The following is a 24827-nucleotide window of genomic DNA, read 5'->3' as shown; positions in this document are numbered from 1 at the left end:
AAACTAGAGCTCTCCAATTGAGTGCCACTGTTCTAAAAAGTACAAAGGTCTGTGAAACTCTGTTATACTAAGATGCTATAAGCTGTTGTTGTCATTGTTACTGTATATAGTTTAAATATATCTAGTTTAAATCTTTGCCATCTACAATGTGATTCTCAAAAATGTTTATGTATGTCTGTTAACAAAATATTGTTGTACTATACTTAAGTGTCTTATCTTCTAGGTTAAATGTTTTCCTAAGACTCCTAAGGTCTGCAACACTTTGGTAAAGCATAAATGTGTAAAAAATCACTTACCTATTTCTTACCTGGATTCAAAAGCTGCTTTAATGTCTTCAAAATTCAAAAACTGCTTTAAAGAAACTATGGGTTGGGCCGGCGCCGCGGCTCACTAGGCTAATCCTCCGCCTAGAGGCGCCGGCACACCGGGTTCTAGTCCCGGTTGGGGTGCCAGATTCTGTCCCGGTTGCCCCTCTTCCAGGCCAGCTCTCTGCTGTGGCCCGCGAGGGCAGTGGAGGATGGCCCAAGTGCTTGGGCCCTGCACCCCATGGGAGACCAGGAGAAGCACCTGGCTCCTGGCTCCTGCCTTCAGATTAGCGCGGTGTGCCGGCCGCAGCGCGCCGGCCACGGCGGCCATTGGAGGGTGAACCAACGGCAAAGGAAGACCTTTCTCTCTGTCTCTCTCTCACTGTCCACTCTGCCTGTCAAAAAACAAACAAACAAACAAACAACTATGGGTTAAAGTTCTCTATGCTCTTTTATAGGATTTTTTTCTTAATTTAGAGGTATTGAGGATTGTTTTATTTTAAAGTTAGCTCTTCTTAAAAGACAGGTAGTAGGCTTATCTGATTCTCTACCTCTTTGTAAGGTGATGTATTCAACCATGCTGAGTGATGGGCTCCTACACTGATACCACATGTTACTCCTTTTCAATCAAGGATTTTCTGTGCTTTGTAACTTACCTAGGTAACACAGTTTTATGTATCTCAGAGAAGTTTCATGTCCTTTCTGTTGCCTTTATTAAATTTAATTGCTTTAAAATTTTGGGTCTTAAAGGAATTAACTTTATAACTGTAATTCGATCTAGTCCATAGCTATGGTTAAGATGCGCAGGTTTAACTTACTTTGACCAAATGGTTCAAACTCTTGAAAACTCTTTTACATCTAAAGCTCTAAAACTGAGTCTTTGACATTGAGGCTTCTAGCTGGATCCCTGGAAGTGTCAAAAGATGAGGCTCTCAATTGGGAGATATAGTAACTGCCTTATGCTTTGTGTTATCCAGGACTAAACAACTGAAGCCATCAATCTCCAGGCGTTACTCCAGACACCCCCAAGGAAATCTACATTCTACCAGGGACGCTTAGATCAGCCCTCAGAGGAATGCTCTACTGGTGTCCCTCAATGACACCCATTTCCAGCATGAAGCAGCCAGAGTTGTTGTCACCCCCATATCCCTAACAGCAGTTAGGGTTCATTCTTCTGTGGGGGGAACATGAGGAGATAGATGAACTAATAGGCAGTTAGGTCAGGTCCCTGTGGGAATGAGAGAAGGGGGAAGTCTCTTTAAGAGGGTACAAAATGCATACTTCTCCCCAGAAAGCCACCTTTAGCAAGACAAAAGGGTCAATCCCACCCTTCTGAGGGTCTGGTTTTATCATGGGAATAGAAGGACTCACACCTTGTAATCATACCAATCATACCTTCTGAGGGTTTTTTTGTTTTATCGTGAGCAGGCTAGATAGCATTACAGTTCTGGCTCTCTGATGGGTTTTTGTCCCCTCATTTTGATTGATTGTTCCTTGAATTATCGCCTCCCCCCTCCCTGCTGCAGCAGGGGGGTTCTTGCTTTGCTAAAAAAAAAAGAGGCACTATGAAGAGGAGTTCTGGCTAAATTCACTTGATAGAATTGCTGGGGGCTGGAGCCTTTGCTCACTTGGTTAATCCTCCACCTGCGGCGCCGGCATCCCATATGAGTGCTGGGTTTTAGTCCCGGCTGCTCCTCTTCCAGTCCAGCTCTCTGCTGTGGCCCGGAAGGGCAGTGGAGGATGGTCCAGGTCTCCCTGCACCCGCATGGGAGACCAGGAGGAAGCACCTGGCTCCTGGCTTCGGATTGGCGTAGTTCCAGATGTAGCGGCCATTTGGGGGGTGAACCAACAGAAGGAAGACCTTTCTCTCTGTCTCTCTCTCTCACTGTCTGTAACTCTACCTGTCAAATAAATAAATAAAATATTCTAAAAAATAAAACAATTGGTAGATATACCAATCATTCCAAACTAATTATCATACATTGTGTACATGTATTGAAATTTCATAGTTCACTCTGTAAATATGTACAATTACTGTGTGTCTCTCTCTCAGGACTCAGTGATGTAGAGCACACAGATATAGTAACTGCCTTATGCTTTGTGTTATCTAGGACTAAACAACTGAAGCCATCAAATAACAAATAACAAATAGTTATTTGTTCATAATTTTCATAGACTAGCTTCTTTTTTATATAAAAAATTTATTTATTTATTTGAAAGTCAGAGTTACACAGAGAGAGGAAAGGCAGAGAGAGAGAAAGAGGTCTTCTACCCGCTGGTTCACTCCTCAATTGGCCACATTGGCCAGAGCTGTGCTGATCTGAAGCCAGGAGCCAGGAGCTTCTTCCGGGTCTCCCACATGGGTGCAGGGGCCCAAGGACCTGGGCCATCTTCCACTGCCTTTCCAGGCCATAGCAAAGAGCTGGATCAGAAGTGAAACAGCCGGGACTTGAACAGGTGCCCATATGGGTGCTGGCACTGCAGGAGGCAGCTTTACCCACTACATCATAGCGCCAGCCCCTAGACTGGCTTCTTAAAACCTGTAAACCTCTCACGTGTCTTGGAAATAGATCTTACAAAGATAGAAGGTGGTCTTCCTGGGGTTTTAAAATGTATTTGTGTTGGGTGACTGTTTTGGTATTTAGGTAGAATTTGGGGCACTGGGGAGGTTGGGCTATTTAACTCAAGATGCCCTTGTTGATTCTCCCTTGTTGTAGCCATGAATTATACTCACCCCGAAATCGCACTCCCACAGTCATTAGGGGAAATCAATGCTGGTTCACTGAATCCCCCTGCCTGGTCACCCACCCCTGCAGAGTCACCGGCCTGCCCCTTGCCACATCCAAAGGCGACTCCTTCAGCGAGGGTTGCATTGATACCATCTCACATCGCCCTTGTTAACTCACGCCCAGCCTGCTGCATGTTGGGAAGGCAGGAAGGAGAGGCAGTGGGTCTCCGCCAGTTCCGTGGGGTGCCCAGCCTACCTCCCGACAAACCATAAAAACATATTGCATTTGGCTGGGGGAGCACTGACTGCAGATTTCAGGGCTGGCTGAGTTAGTGAGGTGTCAGCCAAATCCAAGAGTGTGTTGCACCAGAGTGTGTGTGGGTGAGTGACTCCTCAGACACACCACAGGTGTGGGAGCAGGTTACATGAGATGGGTGTGGGTTAGGTGGTGAGGAATGAGAGGAAGGTGCAGGGAGGGAGGGTGGGGTCAGAGGTGGGTGAGGGTGGAGATGAGGAGTGGGGCCCCAGCTAGAGGTGGACATAGTAGTCACATCAGTGGTTTGGAATTCTTTTTGGGTCATGGCCTCCTTTGAGAATTTGATGTATGCTAAGAACACACACACACACACACACACACACTGATTCACACATTTTGTGCACAACATCGGGGTTCAAGGAACCCAGGAAGCTCAACCAAGGGCTTAGGATTAAGAATATCTGCGCTGGGCTAGTTCACAGGGACGTGTCAGAAGGAAGCTGTAATGCTCCAATATGAGCTTGAGAAGAGCTGTATCTTCTGGTGCGAGACTTTCCGGGAGGTTCGCAGGCACGGGAACTAAATCCTAAAGCCCACTTTTTCCATAAATGCCTCACTGATTTTCTCCCAGTTTGTATTTAGAAGATTTCCCAATCTACTCAAAACTCACATACTCCTCAACCACATTCATCACTGAGCGCCCGCTTCTCCCCTCCATGGCTTCCCTCCCACCTTGTGTACTTAGGCTCTCAAGGACCCGTGTCTTTCTGGAGAACCATTCGAGAATAAGTTGCAGATATAATGCTTCCTAAATACTTCCTCACTAGGCTCTGAAAATCCAGTTGTTCTCCAGAATAATCACTGTTAGGAAAGAAGTGCCGGACAAAGAGGAGGCAAGATACGAACTCACAGCCAGAGCAAGTTTACTCAAGGGAATAAACCTGAGAGGGGCCCTCTACCAGTGTGCACACAGGACACACACATGGTCGAAGGTCTGAACTCTTTCACAGGCTACGTTCACACAGCATAAGGCAACTGAGGGCCATGAGGGGGAAGGCGTTAGGCAGGGCTGAGCTGGTTTGCGTGGGTTTTTTGAGGGCTAAATGACTGAAGTGGGGGTCAAACTCATTTGAGGAAGAATTTGGAGGTCTAGGAAGTCCCTGGAGGATTGGATCTACTTTCAGTCACATGGACAAGGCTCCAAGGCTTATGTCCTTGCTGTGTCAACCACAGTACATGGCTCGCACTCACAGAACTTAACATTTATCCAATGCTATCACAGAGCGGACATCCTAGATGCAAGTCTTCCCAGCGGTGTCCTTTGTTAACTATATTCTTTCTTCCTCTTTCCTCTCCTTTCCACCTTTCTTTCTGAACCCACAATCTGGTCCAGAATTGTTCACTTCACTTAGGTCTCTCCGTCTCCTTTATTTATTATTTTTTTGAAGATTTTTTTATTTTACTTGAAAGTCAAAGTTTTATACAGAGTGAGAAGGAGAGGCAGAGAGAGAGAGAGAGAGGTCTTCCATCCTCTGGTTCACTCCCCAGTTGGCCGCAATGGCTGGAGCTGCGCCGATCCATAGCCAAGTCAGTCTCCTGTAGTCAAGAGCATGACTACAGGGTTCGGTTTTGTTTCTCTTGTGACACCGGCATTTTTGAAGAGTCCAGGCTAGCCACATTGCAGGATATTCTGCAGTTTGCATTGGTCTGATTGTGTCACGATTAAATTCAGGTTCCGCATTTTTGGCAGGAGGAACCATTGGTGATATGTCCCCCGTTAGCGTGTCACTTTGAAGGCTCAGCTGGTTCCTTGTGGATGATAAGTCTGGGCCGCAGTTAAGGCAGTGACGCCTAGGTTCTCCGTGGGTTAACCCGTAAGTCCTCTGTGAGTTAGCACCACTGGAGGCCTCTGACTGTGGCAACTGCTGGGTGAGCCGGTGAGGGGCTGCCAGAGCCACTCCTTGCTTTCACACTGTTTTCACAGTGGGGAGAGGACAGACAATAAACCAGGAAATAACCCGTGCCAAGATGTGCAGTTTTGTGATGCATGCGGCTGGGGTGTTGAGATACAGAAACATCACTTTAGACAGAGTGACTTAAAGGTGAGACTTGAAGAGGAAAAAGGAGTCAGCCATAGGAAAGTGGGGGTGGAGGTGTCCCTTGGTCACCTGGAAGGGTGGGAGGAACTGCAAGGCACGTGGGCTCGTCTCCTGGAGGGAAACATGACAGGAATAAGGCCCTGGTCTGGTACTGGTCGTGCAGTGCACTGAGTATTCTAATACTGAGCACCGCTCCGAGCGTTTTACAAGGTTTGCCCAGTCTGGGTTCTTTGCACAACCCTGGGAAGTGAGCGCCATCAGCAGTTTCATGCTGTGAAATCTGCAGCCAAGAGAGGTTAAGTAATTGGTTCAAGGACACAGCTTGTAAGCAGCAGAGCTGGGACTCACGTTTGGATAGCTCTGACTCCATAATCTGTGCTTTTAGCTGTATCAAGGGTCTTTTTTTTTTTTCTCCTTTAAAAAGAATTTATGTGAAAGGCAGAGTTAGAGAGGGAGAGACAGAGAGAAATCTTCCATCTACTGGTTCACTCCCCAAATGGCCATAAAGGTCAGGGCTGGCCTAGGCGAAGCCAGGTCTCCCATGTGCATTCCAGGGGCCCAGTGACTTGGGGGCCACCTTCTGCTGCTTTCCCAGGCTCATTAGCAAGGAACTGGATTGGAAGTGGAGTAGCTGGGACTCAAACTGGTGCCCAAACGAGAAGCCAGTGTTACAGGTGGTGGCTTAACCTTCCACACTGCAATGCTTGCCCTGGGTCTTTTTTTCTTAAAGATTTAGTTTATCTGAAAGGCAGAGTCACAGACAGGAGGAGATGGAGGGAAGGAGGGGGAGAGAGAGAGAGAGAGAGAGAGAGGCAGCCAGGACCCCAACCAGAGTTCATGCGGGATGCCCAGGCGGCAGGGTAATCTACAATGCTGAACTCCATCAAGGGCCTTATCCAGGAAGCAGCATGAAAAAGGATGGGAGTCAGAGCTGGCTGGCTGGGTGAGGGGCCGCTAAGAGTGGGGCAGAAGGGGGAGCCAGCCACAAGGAAGACCCAGAAGATGCAGGAGAGAAGAGAGTTCAGGGCTAGAAGGCACAAAACAGGCCAGACTGGCCACCCCAGCTTAACCAAGTGACCGAAGTGGACGTTCAGAGAAGGCTCTGGAAGAGAACGTGGGGGACGGTGTAGGAGAGGGGTTTTGTGGGGAAGACTTGGGATGAAGGAGCATGGGGTCTCAGGACAAGGAGTCTGCGAGTGACAGAGCAGGGTCCACAGCGGGGAAAAGGGATTAAAACACACACACACGAGGGGAGGGGACATCTTGAGGTGGGGGAGGTTCTGCGGTTGAAGAGTGCGTCACTGGGGAAGAGCGGTTGGGTAACAGGGCTATCAAGACCGGGTACTGCGGGAGGTCTTGGGGTGGGTAAGGTCTGGATGACCAGAGGTGACGGTCTTGGGGTGGGCGTCTCGGGGTCAGTCCTCAAGGGCTCAAGGGCAGCCGACGGCAGGCGGGATGGCCCTGCGGGAGAGACCCGGCCAGCCCCAGGATGCGGAGAGCCGGACCGGCGCGCCGGGGCGGGGGGCGGGGCGGGGGCGGGGCCGGCACCGCCCCGCGGGTCCCCCCACGCTGCAGGGGGCGCTGTGAGCCTGGGCGGCCCCGGGCTGGGCGGCGGCCGCTCCTAGTGAGCGCGGCCCCTTTTCCGGGTTTCCTCCGCCTCCTCCTCCTCCTCCTCCTCCTTCTTCGCCGCTGCCCCTTTCCCGGCCGGTGGCTGCCGCTGCCGGTGCCGTCGCCGCCGCCGTCGCCGCAGCCGCCGCCGCCGCCTGGGGGCCGCGAGCCGAGCGGAGGCCGCCGCGGAGCGCGAGCGCCGCCCGCCCCGCCGCCCCGCCGGCTGCTCCAGGGCCGGGCCGGCTCGGCCGGCGCCCCCCGCGCCCCCAGCCCGCCCGCCCCCGCGGGCCCGGCCTGGCGCGGCCGCCCGCCGCCGCGCTCCTCCTCCTCCTCCGGCGCCCCGCGGCCCGCCGCCTCCTTCGCCCGCCGCCCCGCGCCCCCCGCCGCGCCGCCGCCGCCGCCCTCTGCGCCCCGCGGCGCCCCCCGGTCCCGCCCGCCATGCCCGGCCCGGCCGCGGGCAGCAGGGCCCGGGTCTACGCCGAAGTGAACAGCCTGAGGAGCCGCGATTACTGGGACTACGAGGCTCACGTCCCGAGCTGGGGGTAAAGCCGCCGCCGCCGCCCCCCGCCGGGGCCTCTCACCCCCACCCCCGCCGGGCCGCCCCCCGGCGCAAACCGCACTCGGCCCCCGCGATCTGCCTCCCGCAGGCCGCTCGCCGGGGCAGGGCTGAGCTGGGCGGCAGAGGCCCCCACCTCGCACATGTCCTCCTCTTCCTCTTCCCTCACCCGCGGCCGTTCCTCCCCCGCCCCCCGCTCTGTGCACCCCTCTTGCCCCTTCCCTCCGGCGGGGGGAGGGGGGGACCAGGGCCTAGCGCGGAAGGGAGGCAGCAGCCGCCCCTCAGGCTGGGGGTTTCTCTCGGGGTGGGGAGTCAACAGCTGTCTTCTTTGAAAATGCGCTGCTTTTTTAGTTTTCTGACACGAGGCGGGGTGGGGGGGATTTTTTCGAAAGATGTGCAGATTCTCAGAGCTGGCGCTGGCTACCTTCGGGGTGTGAAATAGGGGGCAGGTGCTGTGGAACCGCGGGCAGGGCGGAGTGCTCCCAGGGTCTGCGAGATGGATGATGGACTCAGAGCGTCTACCCCCAAGTTACAAGGGACCAGTTAGGTTGGGAGCCCTGCAGAGCAGCAGGAGCCTGGTGTGTGTTGTAGCTTTCATATAGGGACTGAGTTGCAGCATGGATTATAGACACTTCCAAGCGCTTGGTTCGTGGAAGTGGCCGGCCGGGGCGTATCGTGGGCATAGGCTCGGCGGACCCCAAGGCCCAGCATTTATGTGTGTCTTTTGCCTCTCACAGTAATCAAGATGATTACCAGCTGGTTCGAAAACTTGGTCGGGGAAAGTATAGCGAAGTATTTGAGGCCATTAACATCACCAACAATGAGAGAGTGGTTGTAAAAATTCTGAAGGTGAGTCTCCTATAAGTGGTTTGTAACTTTTTCCCCCACAGGCCAAAAGGACGTGAGTTACCCGAGCCTCGTTTCTAGAACGAGCTGTGCCGGCTCTTGCGTTATGTCTCTTCTGTCCAGGACGCCCGGATCCCACCCCGTTTTCCTTGGACTTAAGAAAACACGCAGACCGGCCTTAAATCTAAGCAGAACGGATCAGGAACACCCTTGTTCTAAAATGTAAATTAGAGGTTCCCAAAGCAAAAATCCCAAAAGGGCCCCATTTGTTACAAAATAAATAAATATTCAGAGGGAAGAAAAGCCTTTTCATGGAGATTCCATGGATCCGAGGGCTCTTTGAGCGCTGTGTTTGTTAGTCCACAAAGAAAGTTGGAGAAAACTGGAGCCAAGGGGAAGGAAACTCCTCGGGGTGATAACCACTTGTTTCTCCTCTGACAGTGAAGTTTCAGGTGGGACAGCTGAGGGGCGCAGGGAGTGCTGGGAGCCATGGAGCTGCTTATCAGCTAGTAAAACTGGAGTTAGAAGGCACTTTTAATCACTCAAGCTGTTGGAACAAAACTGTCTGATGTCTGCTTTCGCAATCTTAAGTTTGATGATAGGCCTTCTGTTATCTCTTGAGTGAAGATGTAATGAGCCTGAAGAGTTGGCTTCAGGTAACTGTGTGGCTTTAATAATGTTTTACTGGGTGTCCTGCAAAGTCGTTCTTAGAAGCTGTCATGGGTCTTCATTATCGCCAGATCCCTGAACGTGTGTTTGGAGAGGGTCTGTGGCGGGGGCTGTGGGGCTCAGAAGCTGCCTGTGCGTGTCAGGCTGTGCGGGGAGGCCCTGTCCTCTCGGGCCGGGCTCAGGCTTTCTGGGAGCCGCCTCTCAGAACCGTGCCCAGCAGCCTCGCTCAGTGCCGTCCTAGCTGATGACGGAGGAGCAGGATTCTGGTAGAGAGAAAGCGGCAGAGGCCGCTGTGCCGTCAGACGCTGGGCACATGAAGTGAGGGACGGGTGTTAGGGATTTGCAGACTGGCGCCCCCTCCCCTGAATATGAGCCACCAGTGAAGTCCCAGGGCCTCCCCCCAACCCCAACAAGCATAAATATGTGAAGAAATGGTGTTCCCTTCAAGGCAGTCACCTGGGGAGACCATGTAATTCCTCTGTGTACATAAGCAAAATGCTTTACTGCAGGCTGCTTTGACTTGAAGCAGAGCTGAAGTTGGAATTAGAAATAGCCGTATTCCCCAGCTGTCTGTCTGGAAGAATGAGTGCTGACTCTGAGGCAGTTCCAGAAAAATGTCTAAACTTTGGTGCAACAGCAGCATTGTTAGAATAAGTGCCATTTCCTGTGTCCTCTTTGAACGGCACAGCGTTCAGGTGTGTGTGTGAATGCCTGTCTGTCTAGGAGAGCATCGCGTTGCTCCTGGGTCACCCTTGCACAGCACTTCCTGGTGACTAGAGAGTTTTTCCTGTTCTCTGAAGCGTGCTGGGATGTTTTAGGGAACTCAATATGAAGACTGCCACAGGTGGTTTTTACAAAGGAGAGGCCCAGGCACAAAGAAACTCACGCAGCTCACCACCAGCACTGCTGCTCCCTGCTTTTCCCTCTCAGCTTTCTTCGGCGCTGGATTGCGGGATCTTCATGTTGCGCCCAGAGTAAGTTCCAGTGTTCTGGAATGAGCTCCGCAGGCCCCTCTGGTGTCCAGTTGATGAAGCGTTTCTTGTTGCTTCTTTTCACGGTGCGGCGTGAACCACCTTGCTTCCAGGGCTGAACACTACACTCCTTCTGTATGCTTTCCAAAGCCCTGCAGCGTTTCTATCCAGATGTTGTTCCTGTCTAAAGGATGGGATAAGAAACCACTAATTGTATTGTTGGGAAAGTGGATTAAAAGTACTGTTTTAAAGAGTAAGGTCTTTATCCAGAGTTGCGCTCCATTACTCAGAGATGAAGTTAGGACTGATGCCTACCGCTGTGCTGTTTGCTCATAGGAAATAGCTGCTGTGTTTAGAGGAATGGAGAAAAGGCTTCCCTGTCGTGTAAGGCTACTGCATACGTTGCAGTTGCAGGCGGGAGCTAAGTGTTAATGTGCACACGTGACTGAGGTGCAGGGGGTCCCCCTTGGGGAGGAGGAGTCTTCCCTCTCTCTGCTGTCAGTTACAAGTGTCGTCAGTTCTTCCCTATAGCTGATAGAGGCTGCAAGGGGAGTGACTGTGGAGGAGTTTTATGTCATTCATAAATGACATACATTGTCATTGGTACATTTCCAATTATTTCAATGATCAGAATGTATTGGGGCCATTACGTTTTAGGAATTTAAAAACTGGTGTGCAAAATGCCTCTATCAAGTAAAGTTCTGAGACTGAAGTCTCAAGAGTTGTTCAGTCACTATGGAGCTTATACTTTTTTTTTTTACAGAAATTGTTTTGAGGAGAAAAGGGGGGAAATGGTAGAGGTTTATATAGCAGAACAGAAAGCTCCTTCAGTGTCAGAAATTTCATCTTTTGGTTTCGAAAAAAAACTGTTCTTCAGTTCCTTTTTTATTTTTTAAAGATTTTATTTATTTATTTGAAAGTCAGAGTTACACAGGGAGAGAGAGGTCTTCCGTCTAATGGTTCACTCCCTAGATGGCTGCAATGGCCGGAGCTGCGCCGATCTGAAGCCAGGAGCCAGGAACTTCCCTGTGGTCCCCCATGCGGGTGCAGGGACCCAAGGACTTGGGCCATCTTCTACTGCTTTCCCAGACCATAGCAGAGAGCTGGATCAGAAGTGGAGCAGCTGGGTCTCCAACCGGCACCTCAGGCCAGGGCATTAACCCGCTATGCCGCAGCGCCAGCCCCATTCAGTGCCTTTTTTAAAAAAGTGAGAAAGATACACATAGAAATAAAAAGCCTTTGGCCGTTTGTGACAACTTGTAGAATTTGTGTACCCTGCATGGGAGTGTGGACTGCAGCTTCTTGAGTCCTTGGCGTCTTTCAAATTAAACTGCTATTTCCTATGCAGAAGCTGAGAGCAACACTGTTTTTCAAAAATAAATGTAGGGGGGCTAGTGCCGTGGCTCACTTGGCGCCAGCATCCCATATGGGTGCTGGGTTCTTGTCCCGGTTGCTCCTCTTTCAGTCCAGCTCTCTGCTGTGGCCCGGGAAGGCAGTGGAGGATGGCCCAAGTGCTTGGGCCCTGCAACCGCATGGGAGACCAGGAGGGAGCACCTGGCTCCTGGCTTCGGATTGGCGTAGCGCGCCGGCCATAGTGGCCATTTGGGGAGTGAACCAATGGAAGGAAGATCCTTGTCTCTCTCACTAACTCTGTCAAATAAATAAATAAATAAAAATAAATGTAGGGGCCGGCGCTGTGGCGTAGTGGGTAAAAGCCGCTCCCTGCAGAGCCCGTGTCCCATATGGGTACTGGTTTGTATCCTGGCTGCTGCACTTCCAATCCGGCTCTCTGCTATGGCCTGGGAAAGCAGTAGAGGATGGCCCAAGTCCAGCTCCTACACGCACATGGGAGACCAGGAAGAAGCTCCTGGCTTCAGATCAGCACAGTTCTGGCTGTTGTGGCCAACTGGGGAGTGAACCAGTGGATGGAAGACCTCTCTCTTTAACTCTGACTTTCAAATAAATAAGTAAATCTTTAAAAAAAATTTTACAGCTTTTAGAGCCAGTGCTCCAATGACAAGGCTTCCTATTGATAGTCTTGTTTTGGTGTTTTTTATTTTTTTTAAGTTTTATATATTTGAATGACAAAATTAGAAAGAGAGATATCTTCCATCTGCTGGTTCACTCCAAATGGTTGGAACAGCCCATGTGGGGCCAGGTGAAGCCAGGAGCTCCCTGCAGGTCTACTACATGGGTTCAGGGGCCCAAGCACTTGGGCCATTCTCCGCTGCTTTCCCAGGCAAGCACATTAGCAGGGAGCTGGATTGGAGGTAGAGCAGCCAGGTCTCAAACCAGTGCCCATAAGGAATGCTGGCATTCTAAGCAGTGGGTTTACCTGCTATGCCACAGTGCTGGCCCCTATAGATGTTCTTAGCATTTTGTGTTGGCAGGAAGTAGTGTTAAAGGAGTAATGTTGATTATGGATCCTTATTCATACCTTCATAGTGAACTGGTGATCTTTATGTTGTATCAAACTGGTGTTTGTTTCATGATGATAGAGTGCTTTCTCTTTTATTTCTACTTTCTGTGGTGGTAGGTTTTATACCCTCCATTCAGGCATGTGTACCAAGACAGCTTCTGAAGCTACACATCAGTGATACTGATCTACAGTTTTGGTGAATTCTCGCTTTCACAAATGTCTCATAGTGGTTAAAACAATGTATTTTTTTTTTTTAAGATTTATTTATTTACTGGAAAGGCAGAGAGAGGTGTCTTCCATTGACTGGTTCACTCCCCAAATGGCCCCAACAGCTAGAGCTGGGCTGCTCCAAAGCCAGGAGCCAGGAGCTTCTTCCAGGTCTCCCACGCAGGGGCAGTACTTGGGCCATCTTTTACTGCTTTCCCAGGCCATAGCAGAGAGCTGGATCAGAAGTGGAACAGCCTGGACTCGAAACGGTGGGATGCCAGCACTGCAGGCAGCTGCTTTACCCAGTAGGCCACAGCACCGGCCCCCAATATTATTAAAGTATTACTAACATTAACAGTAATTGTTCAGAATTGTGTGAGAACTGTCAGTGCTGTTTCTAGTATGACGTTTGCGGGGTCACAGATGGAGAGTGTGGCTAACCTGTGTCACAGGACATAGGAGCTTAGAAACCTTTAAAATCCAAACCCTTTTTACAGATGCACCAGGACCCAGAGAAAAGATGTAATGTATGTTATTTATTCAGGGTCACTTGACTGAGGGGTGCAAGCGCTAGGTATAGCACGTTGCTGGGTCCGTGATGTGCTGGGCTGTGCAGAGACTGAAGAACACTCACGAGAAGTGCAAGGAAATTCATTTGTTTCTGATGATTTTTACAGTTGCCCCATTGCTAGTTGAATGTGGGGTGAGTCAACACCAGAGAGCTCCAGGGACCCGGGCCTGGGTTCTCCGTGATTTGTGTCCACGGCATACGTGAAATGCTACTTTACTCTCTTGGGCTTGAAGCCTCAGTAGGCAGTGTTTTTATTTTTTTAATCCATACGATTTTTCCAAGTCTCATCAAGACCACTTACTAGATTTTGGGGTTAATATTCTTTACATTTTTTATGTTAGAGTTACTAGAGAGTAAGCTATGTGTGCAAAGAATCTCTTGATATGGAATATTCATTTCCATGTGTGGGGCAGGGCTGCAGGTCATCTGTAGACTATCAGCAGTGTCTGCCGCCTCACAGCCGAGGGCGCACCTTAGGCTGTGCGTGGAGGGCGCACTTGGGTTCTGCATCGAGCTCTTCAGTTATATGCTTTGGACCTCCCCCTCTTTTTTTTTTTTTTGTTTGTTTGTTTGTTTGAAAGAGTTAAGGGAGAGAGGGAGATCCTCCGTCATCTGGTTCATGTGGATCTTCCACATGGCTGCAGGAGCCCAAGCACTTGGGTCATCTTCCCAGTGCTTTTCCTAGGCCACCGGCAGGAAACTGGGTCGATCGAACGATAGATAGACAGACAGACAGACAGTGACTTGCACTAGGAGCAATATATTGTACTAACAATGTTATGGTTAGACCAAGTAAACAAATTTAGAGGCAGAACCAACAGCAGAAAGAGTTGTAACATTCTCTTGGTGGGATTCAAAGGCTCACTATATGCCTGTTTTTTCCCTTTTTTTTTTTATTGTAGGTGCATACAATATAAAATTTACCATTTTTAAAAAATGTATTTGCAAGCCAGAGATAGACAGAAAGAGGGAGAGACAGAAATTTCCATCTGCTGGTTCACTCCCCAAATGGCTGCAATGGCCGGAGCTGGGCTGATCCAAAGCCAGGAGCTTCTTCCAGGTACAGGGGCCCAAGTACTTGAACCATCTTCTACTGCTTTCCCAGGCCATCAGCAGGGAGCTGGATAGGAAGTGGAGCAGCCAGGACTCGGACTGGCACCCATATGGGATGCTAGTACGACAGGTGGAGGCTTAACCTACACCACAGCACTGGCCCCCAAAATTAACCATTTGTAAGTGTAAAGTAGCCATTCTAATGTGTATGAGGTGGTATCTCATTGTCAGTTTTATTTTATACCTCGCCCTTTTATATATTAAAAAGTTTTTAATCCTGAGAATAAATAGCTTCTCTCCAGGAACTAATAGTATAATTGGAATGGCAAGACTTGAAAGATTAGAAGAAACGGGATTGTGAAGAAATAAACTGTTGAAGCCCAGGTGCAGTGGGTGTTAGAGATACTGTCGAGATGAAAGATCTGTCCAGGCTGAGCTTTCTTCCTCGACACTTCTACACTCTTGCCAACAATTATGGCGATTGTTCATTGTAGGTTAGGAAGTCTACACTTTAAATGTCCTTTCTTTAACTTTTTGCCACTTTTCTGTAGGTACTTTGAGTTCTTTTTTGTTTTGGAAAATAGTTTAGCCAGTTTAAACATCAGACAGGTAGCCCATGAATCAGAATAAATGAGCACTGCGTGGCAGACTTTCTGAACTGCGAGGTGAAACACAGGATTGTCTTGAGGATGCGTGTGCTTTCGCCGTTTGTGCACCTGGTGGGGAGTGGGTACAGACTCCAGGCAGAGCATCCTTACTGCTATAAAACTCCTCATTTATTTTCCTTAGGATTCCAACAGTTCTCTCATAAATCCTAAATTTCTCTCCTATTCCATTTGTAGAAGTAGAAGGTACTTGCCTTGCCTTGGAATTAATTGTGTTTAAACTTCTGGAACACCTGTCAGGTTCAGAGAAATAAACTAAGGCTAAAGGGAGCTGCCTGCAGCCAGATTCCTTTTTTGCTTTACCTTTTTTTTTTTTTTTGTAAGATTTATTTTGTTTATTTGAAAGACTTACAGAGAGAGAGAGAAAGAGAGAGGTGTCTTCCATCTGCTGGCTCGCTCCCCAAATGGCCGTAATGGCCAGGGCTGGGTTGATCTGAAGTAGGAGCCAGGAGCTTCTTCCAGGTCTCACGTGGGTGCAGGGGCCCAAGGACCTGGGCCATCTTCCACTGGTTTCCCAGGCCATTAGCAGGGAGCTGGATCAGAAGTGAAGCAGCCGGGAGTCAAACCAGAACCCATATGGGATTCCAGCACTGCAGGTCAGGGCTTTAACCCACTGTGCCACCGCGCTGGCCCCTGCAGCCTGGCTCTTGATGCCTGGAGGAGAATGCCCTGGGCTGCAGGTCTTTGCTTTTTTGCGATCTGTTGGTCTTTCATCCACGTGAGGACTGCAGCTGCTGCGGGACTCCATTGTGCCACTTCAAGTTGTCCTGCTGGTGCCAGTCTCTGGTTTGGGAAGTTGTTAGATTGCTACCAGTTGGGCAGTCACATCTGCTTCGTTTGCTGTACAAGTTACCTTCAGACAGATCAAAAGATAGCTTCCTCCTAACTGGGTTGCCTGGGAACAGTGTGCCTGCTCGACCTGTTGCTGAATAAGAGAGCAATGCAGGGCTTTATCTGGGGCAGCTGCTTAAACGGCTCCCACCCCCAGGAAGAAGCTGGTGTGACTGTTGGGTGCAGGAGAGGTTTGGGGTTGTGTGCAGGCTCTGGCTGGGTTCTTCCTCCCCTCTCTGTTACTACTCCCACAGATCTGAAGCTGCTTTCTAGTAGTGAGTGACAGCTCCATAGACTTTGCTTGCTGTGAAAGCATTGAATAATATACTGTTAGCATTGATACACAAGGTAGCCAGCTTGTATTTTTCTTCCTGATGTAGTTTTAGACTTAAAGTTGCAGGAGTTCCCATATGTCTTGTACCCAGATTCCTCAAATGTTAGCATTCACTTTAGCCTTCTCTTTTCCATGTGAGTATGTCCCATACATTTACATGTATGTACATATCTGTATACATATATAGGTTTGTGCATATTCTAAAGTACTTGAAGGTAAGTTACAGTCATCCCTAAGTAGTGTGTATTTCCTAAAAACAAGGACAGTTTCTTATATGACCATATACTGCCTTGATCAAATAGCAAAAATTAACATTGATACAATTATTTTAATTAATCTACAGTCTTCATCTGTATTTAGCAGTTATCTTTATGCTTGTTTTAAAAATTAGAAAAAATTTTTCAAAGATTTATTTATTTGAAAGGCAGCTACAGAGAGGGAGAGAGATTTCCCATCCACTGGTTCACACCCCAGATGGCCACAATGGCCAGGGCTGAACCAGGCTGAACCAGGCTGAATGAAGCCAGGAGCTTCATCTGGGTCTCCTGTGTGTGTGTGTGTGTGTGGAGGCCCAAGCACTTGGCACATCTTTTGCCTTCACAGGTACATTGGCAGGGAGATGGATTGGAAGTAGAATATGGGGCTGGTGCCGTGGCTCACTTGGTTAATCCTCTGCCTGCAGCCTGGCATCCCATGTGGGCACCGGTTCTAGTCCCAGTTGCTCTCTTCCAGTCCAGCTCTCTGCTGTGGCCCGAGAGGGCAGTAGACGATGCCCCAGGTGCTTGGGCCCCTGCACCCGCGTGGGAGACCAGGAGGAAGCACCTGGCTCCTGGCTTCGGATCGGTGCAGTGCCGGCCGTAGCGGCCATTTGGGGAGTGAACCAACGGAAGGAAGACCTTTCACTCTGTCTGTCTCTCTCACCGTCCATAACTCTACCTGTCAAATAAATTAAAAAAGAAGTAGAATAGACGGGACTTGAACCTGCACCCATATGGGATGCCTCCGTTGCAGACAGGTGCTTAACCCATTATGCCACAATTTCAGCCCCCACCCACCCAATTTTTTTTTAAAGATTTATTTTATTTATTTGAAAGAGTTAGAGAGGTAGAGGCAGAGAGGTCTTCCATAAGCTGGTTCACTCCCCAGATGGTCGCAATGGCTGGAGCTGTGCCGATACGAAGCCAGGGGCCAGGAGCTTCCTCCGGGTCTCCTACATGGGTGCAGGGGCCCAAGGACTTGGGCCATCTTCTACTGCTTTCCCAGGCCATAGCAGAGAGCTGGATTGGAAGAGGAGCAGCCAGGTCTAGAATCAGTGCCCATATGGGATGCTGGTGCTTCAGGTCAGGGCTTTGACCCACTGTGCCGCAGTGCTGGCTCCTAACCCCCAAAATTTTTTAAAGACTTGTTTAAAAGGCAAGGTGACAGATGGACATACAGTCCAATCTTCCATCCCCTAGTTCACTCCCCAAATGTTGAGAGCCACTGAGGCTAGGCCAGTCTGAAGCCAAGAGCTGGTAAATCAGTCTGAGTCTCTCTCGTTGGTGGCAGGGACCCAGGTACTTGAGTCATATCACCAGCTGCCTCCTAGGGTACACATTAACAGGAAGCTGGAATCGGGAGTGAAACCAGGACTCAACCCAAGCACTCTGATTTGGAGTGTAGGCATGCATCCCAAAGCAGCCTCTTGTATGCTGTACTGAGCACCTATCCCATAATGTCCTTTCTAGCAAAAGAAAACCACAAATTGTTCGGTTGTCATGTCTTTTTTTTTTTTTGGACAGAGAAAGGTCTTCCTTCTGATGGTTCACCTCCCCAAATGGCTGCTACGGCCGCCGGCACGTTGTGCTGATCCGAAGCCAGGAGCCAGGTGCTCCCTCCTGGTCTCCCATGCGGTTGCAGGGCCCAAGCACTTGGGCCATCCTCCACTGCCTTCCCGGGCCACAGCAGAGAGCTGGACAGGAAGAGGAGCAATTGGGAGTGCCGGCGCAGGCGGGGGATTAGCCTAGTGAGCCACGGCGCTGGCTTTTTTTTTTTTTTTTTTAAGATTTATTTATTTATTTATTTGAATTACAGAGAGGCAGAGAGAGAGAGAGAGAATCTTCCATCCACTGATTCTCTCCCCAAATGGTCACAACAGGCAGAGCTGGGCTGATCTGATGCCAGGAGATTATTCCAGGTCTCCCACGCTGGTGCAGGGGCCCGAGGAATTGGGCCGTCTTCCACTGCTTTCCCAGGCAGCTGGATCAGAAGTGGAGCAGCCGGGATTTGAACCAGTGCCCATATGGGATGCCAGCACTGCAGGCGGTGGCTCTGCCACAGCGCCAGCCTCTGTTATGTCTTTTTAATCTGAAACAGTTGTTTGGTTTGTTTCGTGAAACGGACAGTTTTGAAATCCGCAGGCTTTGTAGTCTTTTTGATCAGCTTGCATAGCACTTCATTTTCCCCAAGTACTGAGCTTCCTACTGAACATAGACTGAGGGGTGAGCTTCCTGCATGGAGGTGAGGAAGATGCGCAGCAGCCAGGTCTGCACAGGAGCCCTGACGGACTAACCTCAGGGGCCTCACTGCGGCAGCTGATTTGTAGAACTCGGTCTTGCCGTTGCGCAGGTGATGCAGGTGCTCCGTGTGTCGGTCTTCTCCTGTGCGCTGTTGTGTGTATCTTAGTGACCAACAGAAGAGGAGGGTTTCCCTGGTTAAAATCATGCTTGATTGTTTCACAGAACCCATTGGCGCCTCTCAGCCTGGGGCTCGTGGGGCACTCCTTTTTCTTAGTTCTGTTTCTCCCTTTAGCCATACTTGGGAAACAGGCACAAAGGTGACTGTGTATGGCATACAGCGTAGAATGCCCAGATTTGACTCCTGTCCCTACGTGAGCTGTGTGGCCTTGGCGAATAGCTCAGCTTTGCTGAATCTGCTGCAGAGGATGCTGGGAGGATTGAATATGACTTAGTACTAACTAGAAATGTGAGAATATTAATGCGAACATTTACTGAGTACGTAATGTCTTCCAGTCCCTGTTACTAAGTGCCTTATAAGGCGTACTCCCTTGTGATACGCTTATTTTTCAGAACCACTTTTATCCTCTGAATTCTTCACCCTGTTTAAGCAAGAGGTAATGGGCGTGCTGTATTTCTGACTAAGCTCTTTACTTTTTCTACCCAGCACATTGATGGGTTCACAAATAGCGGTTTTCAATCACTGCTGTACCAGACAGATCGGCTTTCTCCTTTGCTGACCAGCATCTGTCTCTTTAGGGATGAGATCGTTGGGGAATGTTGCTGGCCCTGCTGGTTCCAGATTGTAGATGTGAAGGAAATGGGAGTGGTGACAGGAAATGGGAGCCAGCAGCTGGGAAACAAGTTTGTAACTTGATGTCAGTGACCTGGTCTTCACTCCTAGAAGACAGAATTACAGTAACTCATTGGCAGAGCAGGTGTCTACCATTTTGTTTCAGTTTTTCCATTGGTGAGTGCATGATAGACAGCTGTTCAGATCTGTAACATTTTCCATTTGGCAGTTATCTGGTAAGGAAGCATTTTATTTTTGTAAAGTGTGGCATGGGTGTTCCAGTTTTTCAAGTGCTCTAAATGTAACTACTGAAAGGTCTTGACATGTGAGCTGTGTGAGTCTGTCAGTGACTTCACTTGGTGGTGAAGGTTCTTAAGGACAAGCCCATTGTATCTCCATCTTTTCTCTTCCAGTGTAGGCATGCCCTCTAATACAGCAGAGTGTACAAGATACCATACAGTATTTGATTAGCTAACATTGTTTTAAAGTTTTACTGCATGTATTTCCTTCAAAGGGAATCTCACTTCTGATAACTCTTGTGTATTTAAGCCAGTGAAGAAAAAGAAGATAAAACGAGAGGTTAAGATTCTGGAGAACCTTCGTGGTGGAACAAATATCATTAAGTTGATTGACACTGTAAAGGACCCTGTGGTAGGTGCTTGGTGGTTGAGGGGGGGTGGGGGGGTTCACTAGGGAACCCAGGTGTGGGCATGGAGAGGGAGGGAGGTGTGTTTAACTTCTCAAATAGGGACACTTGGTGGGGTGATGACGTTTGTCTTTACAACTGAATGGTTTTGAAAACCAGAAAGAAAATCATGGTGACCCAATGATAAGATGGTCCTCACCACTCTGATAGAACCTAAAAGTGTATTGAAAAGCCCCCGTCCCATGCCTTTTACCTCATTATTTTTAGCCCACAGATTTTTATCTCCTTTGAAGCCCTGCGTTTCTCTCAGTTTTGAAAGCTTGCTATTACTGATTTGTATTGTTTTAGCTCACTCAGGGAAGCCTGACATTTGAAACTTGAATGTAGGCATCTGATGTAGAGTTAAGCAAGTGACAGCCCCATTGCCCTCTGAGAAAGAAGTCTTTTTTTTTTTTTAAGATTTATTTATTTTACTTGAAAGAGTTACACAGAGAAGGAGAGGCAGAGAAGAGAGGGAGGTCTTCCATCCACTGGTTCACTCCCCAGTTGCCCGCAACGGCCAGAGTTGCGCCAATCCAAAGCCAGGAGCCAGAAGCTTCTTCTGGGTCTCCCACGTGGGTGCAGGGGCCCAAGCACTTGGGTCATCTTCTACTGCTTTCCCAGGCCATAGCAGAGAGCTGGATCGGAAGTGGAGCAGCTGGGACTCAAACCAGAACCCATATGGGATGCTGGCACTGCAGGCAGCGGCTTTACCCACTACGCCACAGCGCCAGCCCCAAGGAAGAAGTCTTGCTGTTTCTCATGCATCCACCATTAGCGCTCTCAATTGTAGGTGTAGATAGAACAAAAATATTGTTTTACTTACATTTTAGCCATTTTAAATGTGCCATTTAATTTTGTTTTTACTCCCTGTGGATAACTTAAGCTTCAGTATTTTTGACTAGCTAAGGTTGCAGGACCCTCCACTTCACTTCCTAGCCTGTGCTCTACCTCATGTATTTTCCTGTGCTCCTCCCATCATAGTTAGATCTTTGCTTCTGTCTACTAAAGACATCCTCATAGGGGGTAATTCAAAGATTTAGTGGATAATGAAATAAAAAGCTAAGTTTATTTTGGTATAAAAGTTTTTAAATTTATGCATAATTTTTTGATAATGTCCATTTTCCATTAACTTTCTGAAGTGGCTATGGCGCACCTGCCATTGCAGGCACTGTTCCTAGGGTTTAACTACACATCATTTCATCTTGACAGCAGTGCAGAGGGGATGGTACCAGCACTGTAGAGCTGGAAGAGCTGATGGCTGCAGGGTTAGGCGGTTTGCCCAGGATGACATGATACCATTTGTATCAGCCGGCTTTCATTGCCTTAACTAAAATACTTGAGCTATTTAAGAGGGAAGCAAGTGTTTTGTTTGGGGTTTTTGTTTTGTTTTGTTTTGTTTTTGGCTTATGTCCCATTGGTCTGGTGTCTGGTGAGTTGATGGATAGCAGAGTGCTTGTGGAGGAAGAATCACACGGCCAGACAGGAAGCAGACACAGGATAATGCTCTTTACATCCATGGGTCTCTAGCTGCAGGGGTCCCTCATAGGGCCTCTGCCCTCACAGCCTAACCCAGTCTAATCATTCTGTGAGGCCCTGCGATCAGATACCATGGTTCAGTTAAGCTATCCTGAATTTGTTAACATAAAGCTCGGGATCAAGACATTAACACCTGGACCTTAGAGGGACACCCAGCTTATTTTCCAGATCATAATTGTTGGACTGAAGAAGGAGGAGACCCTGAAGAGATGGTTATGCAGCAGATTGTATCCAGTAAATACTAAAAGTGTGTCACATCCTAATTAGCTTGGACTAACTTTGGAATTACTAGCCTTGGACTGCCTAATGTTTGAAAATGGCCGCAATTGAAAAAGAGGCTGTACCATTAAAAAAAAAAAATACCATGTTAAAATATGAATATGTAGTATACCAAGAGCATCTTTGTTTTGCTTTTTTTTTTTTAATTTAACAGAACTTAGTGATGCTGTACTGTTTTTGTAGTTTCTTTATGTATTTTCCATGACACATAAGACAAGTAAATTGCAATGAATAAAATCAACAGGGAACCATCACCCCTTGGCTTTTAGAGTATCAGATGTAGTCTGTAGTCTAGAGAGATGTACTGGTCTTGAAGAAACCCTTATAGTTAGGGCCCACAAAAGACAGATTTATTTGATCATGGCTACTGCTGGGGCTCTTGTTGTCCTCACAAAGATCTGCAAGCCTGCATGTGGCCTATTTCGTAGGAAACTTCTAGTGCCTTAGCAAAAGTTGTCAGCAATGAAGATTTCCAAGTTTTTTTTTTTTTTTTTTTTTGCTTTTCTTCAGATTTTGAAAGCTTATCACTGACAGTTAGCATTATTGTATTTTATATTTTATTTGAGAGGCAGAGGGGCAGACACAACACAGACATCTGCTGGTACACTCCTTAAAGGCCCAGGAGACTCAGTGCAGGTTCCCATGTGTGTGGGTGGCAGGGACCCAAGTACTTGAGCCATCACTTGAAGCCTCCCAGGGTGCACACTAGCAGGAAGTTGGAGTTGGGAGTAGAGCTGGAACACTTAAACATGGGATGCAGGCATCGCAAGTACCCACCTGAACTTGATAATACAGAGATTGAACATTCTGCTCCTACTAAACTAAAACTCCTGCTAAAGATCGTAGTGCTTTAAAAGTACTTGATTATATATGGTTTTGGGGGAACATGTCTGCTTGTAAGGGAGACACTCTTTAGCGGAGTAATTTCACAATGTAGTTTGGTGATAATGTAATAAACATTTTCATTCTGGATCCTGAAAAGACTTACAATAGGCTCCCAAGACCTATGACCTATGATAATTCTGTCAGATGCTTGTTTTGTGACACAAAGATGAAATGTGTCACTCCTCTTAGAGTTTTCAGACGAACACTGCAGAGTGTAACTCTTCAGATAACCATTAACAGGTTGGTCAAGGCCAGTGATAGGCTGTTCAGAATGTGTATCTTTTTAAAAAATTTTATCATGAAAAGTTTCAACCATTGCAAAACTAAGTGAATAATGTATTGAACCTCCCACACATGTCACCCAGTGGTGGGGGTTGATCAGCCTGCTGCCAGCTTTGTTTCCTGTGTACCCCTGCCCATTTCCCTGCTTCCCACCATTCCCAGTGATTTTGAGGTGAATTCTCCACATACAATGTAAAACGTAAAAGTAAAAACGTTAGCAGGGAATGTGTCCCTGCTGAGTGAATCCCCTTTTTCATCTAAGTGGGATTTGGAAGTGGACCATTGTGACAGAATCAAATTGTATTTTTCATTATTTGAGTACTTACAAGCATTGGTATTCTTTCTTACAGTCAAAGACACCAGCTTTGGTATTTGAATATATCAATAATACAGATTTTAAGGTGCGTATACCTTTTCCTTCTGACGTGGGATTATTGGGAGGTGAGGAGGTTTTGTTAAGTGCCATTGATGCTGTATGTAATACTCTTGTTTTGGACACCGTATCTTTAAAGTAGATGTTAACTTTGATTTTTGTGATAAATATAACATTGCTCGTGGGAAGAGATAAACTGATACAGAATTCTTAGGAAAAGAAGCAATACCTTGGATTCAAGCTGTCAGAGAATGAACATATGTGATTATGTACACCGTGAACAAAGCAAATGATAAACTAGTTAAGATTTGCTCCTTATTCTGGGTTTACATTTTATACTTAGAATGTATATTAAATTTTGAAGTGTTCCTTTAGAGGTAGGATTACTAAGCTAGGTTTTATGAATTTGTTTTAGTAGTTGTTTGAATACTGAACACTTAACTTGTGACAGTTGTTGGGGGTAGGCATAGAGACCTGATAGAAACTCCTTTTTAGGCCATAATTTGAAAACTAATATGAAAACAAAATAGCGATGGTGATTTTTAGGGGCATTCAGAGGACACTTGAGTGATTTTTAACTCCATCAGTGAAAGAGTTAGGATTTTGTAAGCATTGGAGCTGGGCACAAAACCAGATCGGTTCAGAGATGCTTGTATCAGGAGGGATGCTTTTGGGTAAAATAAACACTGCATCCTTAGCCTTGAGGTTAATTAGTGATAAATGAGCACAAAGTTACTTTGACTTAAGCAGTAAGTAGCAAGGTCTGTGTACAGATAGCATTTCCTAAATGTGACATTTTCCTGTTAATGTGACTTCTTACAGTTGGAATCACTAGTGAATGTTACAAAGTGGGATCTAAGTGTCTTCATTCAGTGGCGTAACAGTGCTTTGCAGCTGATGGTGTGAATCGCCAACATCCAGGTGTGCGTGGTGGAATGTGTGTGTATGTCTGAGAACTAGACAGCCCTCATTGAGACCAGATGTTTTCCTAATGCACAAGTTCAAAAGCTGGTGGTGGTGGAGTGTCATCATGTGAGTGCCCAGGTTTCACGTGCCTGTACCCCATTCTCCAGTTATGTAGCCACACATGAAAACTTCCACTTCAGCATTTTGTCACTTTAACTGACAGACAGCTGCCCTGTTTTACGTGCTGGAGATCAGTTAGCAGGACTTCCAGTTCCCTGGGGTACATATCATTTGTTTGGAATCTTAACCCTCAAGGAAATATTTTGAAGCAGGCTTGCATGTTCTAGTAGCTCCTTTAAAGGGTTTGGAAATTCATGTTTTATAAGGGTTGCATATCTGAAAACATCTTTATTTTATCCCCTCAATTTGCATATGTGCTTCGGTGTAAAGTTCTAGGTTATAATTCAAAATT

At 47.8% G+C, this 24827-nt stretch overlaps 1 protein-coding gene across 5 annotated transcripts in view; it reads left to right on the top strand.

The window, feature by feature from the left end:
* The first annotated feature begins 7068 nt into the window (after window positions 1–7068).
* The window catches only part of CSNK2A2 (casein kinase 2 alpha 2), a 39385-nt gene continuing 21626 nt past the window's right edge, over window positions 7069–24827 (top strand). Inside the window, exons 1-4 of one of the 5 annotated variants that reach the window (XM_051846823.3) lie at window positions 7069–7538; window positions 8290–8401; window positions 19956–20057; window positions 23427–23477. In XM_051846823.3, the coding sequence (XP_051702783.1) occupies window positions 7435–7538; window positions 8290–8401; window positions 19956–20057; window positions 23427–23477 (369 nt within the window). In that variant the 5' untranslated portion in view covers window positions 7069–7434. Of the gene's footprint in view, window positions 7539–8289; window positions 8402–8928; window positions 9055–19955; window positions 20058–23426; window positions 23478–24827 lie in introns of those variants that run through there. The other 4 variants (XM_051846824.3, XM_089319726.1, XM_089319727.1 and 1 more) reach the window with 4 other exon arrangements.

The sequence above is a fragment of the Oryctolagus cuniculus genome, chromosome 18 (assembly GCF_051225735.1).
Source record: "Oryctolagus cuniculus isolate XC-2025 breed Fujian yellow rabbit chromosome 18, ASM5122573v1, whole genome shotgun sequence".
In the NCBI taxonomy this organism is placed as follows: Eukaryota; Metazoa; Chordata; class Mammalia; order Lagomorpha; family Leporidae; genus Oryctolagus; species Oryctolagus cuniculus.
Note: the sequence above shows the minus strand (reverse complement) of the source record. Positions and strands in the feature narration are given on the sequence as shown.